This window comes from Eimeria maxima, genomic scaffold (assembly GCF_000499605.1).
Source record: "Eimeria maxima Weybridge genomic scaffold, Emw_scaff2277, whole genome shotgun sequence".
Taxonomy (NCBI): domain Eukaryota; phylum Apicomplexa; class Conoidasida; order Eucoccidiorida; family Eimeriidae; genus Eimeria; species Eimeria maxima.
In genome coordinates this window covers 1-3,310 of record NW_013565145.1, presented here as the reverse complement: position 1 = coordinate 3,310, position 3,310 = coordinate 1, and the positions used below count along the sequence as shown (strand labels likewise).

Genomic DNA, 3,310 nt, shown 5'->3' with positions numbered 1-3,310 from the left:
ATATACCGTACAGATTACGAATAATAATTACTGTATGTAACTAAGGTGTTGAGAACAGCTTGGCCGTTTGAGACTACAGATGCAGCTATTGGCGTCAACGTCGGCAACTACAAGGAATTATCTGGAGTGTATGCAACCACCGACCGCTTCACGTGGAAACTACAAAATACGAAATAAGAAACCAAATGTGTTCTTTTCCTACGGAATTTATACCTGAACAACAGCAGCATTGTCCACGGAGTGTGCGTTCGTAAGGATACAGTGGCAGCCGTTGGCGTCAACAGTAACGAAACCAGTGCTGGTAGAGCTCGTCTGCCTCCGAGTCGTCCAGGGCTGGCTGTAGTTGGGCTCGCAGTGTGTGCAGAATACCTAAGAGGGGACAACAACCAGTAGAAAAAGGAGAAATGTAGAATCCAACGAGAAGCAAAACAGGAAAGAAACAAACAAGACAAGCGAAGAAGAAAGACAGGCATGTAAAAGTATACGCCAAACACGAAAGACAAAAGACAGAAAATTATCGAATGCGAGCACAGATGGAAAGGACGGGAGACACGAACAGGTCAAATGCATCAAACCATGCAACCCGAGACCCTAAACCGCGACACAGCAGCACATGCGGACGAAGGACAGATCCAAATGAGGGGACAAAGAATGAGCCAGCTAAAAAAGGGACACAAAGAGGCAAAGAAGTGAACAAATACCGAAGAAACAACAAGCATAAAGAGCCACACATTTTTCGCAGAGTCCATGGCGGCGCAGGTTTATACGCACCTTGACAACAGACTTGGGGATTTCGGAACGAATAATATCTTCCTTGGACTCTGCATCGGGGCCCCTGTGCAGCGAAGAGGGGTGCAAGCTAGCTCTGCTTAAAGCATGGCTACTGCAGCCATTCACAGGGGCCTCCTGCACGACAGCTTGCCCGCCGCTGTTACTGCCAGAGCCGGGGCTCTTCGGGGCCCCACCACCTCCGCGGCGTCCCCGCTTAGCAGCTGCAGCCTCTGCTCCTGCCGCTCCTCCTGCTGCTGTTGCTGCTGATGTTGGCAAATCACCAGAGGTAGGCGCCGCCTCTGCCGCCTTGCGCTTCGGTAGACGCACTTCTAAAGACACGCACAACACAGAAAGCAAACAAATCCACCACTATGCTGATTCTGTAGAGAAGGACAAAAGCAGACGGTGGGGCGGAAGGAGGAGCAGGCAGCTGGAGGGACGAGAAAAAAAGACAGACAAACAGGCAGAGAGTACGAAGACACAGCACAACACGTATACAAAACAGACACAAAAAACCCATTAACTCGATAGGATACGACCCGCTTCCGGCGAGAATCAGCTCAGACAAACGCATACACATACATATTCGACAAGCACGCACACCCAGTCGACGCGTGCGCGCCTGCACACACTTCATGCAGGTGGATGCATGCGGACCTCGCAGCCCCGGAGGATGTTCGCCGCCTTCATTTTGCGCCGAGTTCGGCATTGTGCGTTAGGATTGAAGATGGATGTATTCTGTTTCTTCTGTATTATTGCTGGGTACACAGCACAGAGAAAAATGAGCGGGGGGCGAAGGCAGGAGCCAGCCTTAGGAATCAACAAATCCCCTTGGATCCACGGCCGGGCGAGTGGATGGGGACCTGGGAATCCCCTGCATCTACAGGCGCTGCATGCAGCTAGGCAGCTGAGGCCGATTGTGTAAGATGTGTGCAGAAGCAGCTGAACAACGGAAGAAGATGCTGCAGACCACAGTAAGCAATGCAAAGAATACGGAAAGGCTGGCTGGTCGAAGACCCTGTTTTCCTTCCTGAAAAGAGAAGGTATAGACACACTCTCTCCACGAAAATCTATAAAACTGCTTCAAAAAGTGATTAAATACATCTAACCAGCGTGAAGTAGTTAAATGTGTGAAAATAACAGGATCCGAAATTTTGTGCTGCAGCAGACAGAGCCAGTGGCTGTTGTTATGCAGCCGTAGAGGGATAAAAGACAAAGAAAACGCCAAATGTTTATTTTCTGCAGCAAAAATAACAAACACCCAAGACCCCCGAAAATTCCAAACAAATCCGCTTCTTGTTGCTTGCCAGCCTGCTGCTGCAGCCAGCCCCACCATGCATGCCCTTTCGAATAAAAACCCGCTCCGCATAGTCCCTCTCGGGTAACGCGAACATGCTCATTTGTACAGTTTTTCAGATACTTTTCAATGCATACTAATCTGGCATACTCAGAAGAATGACCGTTGGTGTGCCTGTTCCGCACCTGAGTGTCTGCGGTGTACGTTGCCATCTACGGAAACCGCGCGAAATGCCAGAAACTGTGTGGAAGGGTAATCTTCTGCTAGTGTTCTTTTAAATCGCGAAGACCGCTGGACTGCGGCATTGGCGGTGGCCATAAACCCTTAGATGAGGTTATTAATCCACTAAGGTTTTGCACGCACTGATTAATACGGCTTTTTTTCAATGTAGTACCATGCGACCGCAGGACATGGCACAAGGAGCCATCGCTACGTACTCCAACTTCCAGAAAGGCCTGTCTCTACAACAATCACTAGCCAGTCAAATATTGTTTATATGGTCTCCCAGCCTTTATTTCGCTACTCCACATGCTCTCCCTACTAGGAAACAAAACGATCTATTTGCACCAGTGGTCAGGATTGATAGTTCGACGATAGTGATTTTGCTCTCTTCGAGACGTCCACGCAACCGGGTCATTAGGAGGACACTTCAACTGCTCGTGAGTCCACGACCCTCCAACAATGAGCTGGCGCAGCACATTGCTGGCATTCTAAAGCCATTAGAATAATATCTAATGCCAACGCTGCAGCAACGAAAAATCTGAGAGAAAAGGTGGAACAAGGTTTGCGTGGGTGGCTATCAGTTACACATTAGGGATATAAAGCCCCATCAAATGAAGTCACTTCCACTACTAACTTGGCTCGCCCCCAAACCGCCGCGTCCCTCTAGTCAGAAGAACGCACCACCCCTCTCCACTTGCATCTACGTGCCAGTTAGACACACAGTTCTAAGTGCAGTACCTGCGATGTCAGTGATTGTCAAAGACAAACTAGTCAATAAAAAGCATTGAATGACTAGATGGCTTTAGCAGGCCAGCGGACAGTAGACAGTAGGCCTGCATTGTGCTGCCCTTATGGATTAATGCAGTGCAAATTGTCATCCAATGCCTTTTACGTAATATAGTCCAATGTAATATAGTATAGTATCGTATAATATAAAATATTAATATAATATATAATATAATATAATATAATATAATATAATATAATATAATATAATATAATATAATATAATATAATATA

General features: G+C 47.4%; 1 protein-coding gene across 1 annotated transcript; it reads right to left on the bottom strand.

The window, feature by feature from the left end:
- Nucleotides 1-514: 514 nt before the first annotated feature.
- On the bottom strand, nt 515-1,480 carry EMWEY_00057930 (hypothetical protein; the record flags this gene model as incomplete). Its single annotated transcript, XM_013480742.1, has 3 exons — nt 515-591; nt 732-1,100; nt 1,429-1,480. 3 exons carry the CDS (start codon nt 1,478-1,480, stop codon nt 515-517), a joined length of 498 nt encoding a protein of 165 aa, XP_013336196.1.
- Between the last annotated feature and the right edge of the window lie 1,830 nt (nt 1,481-3,310).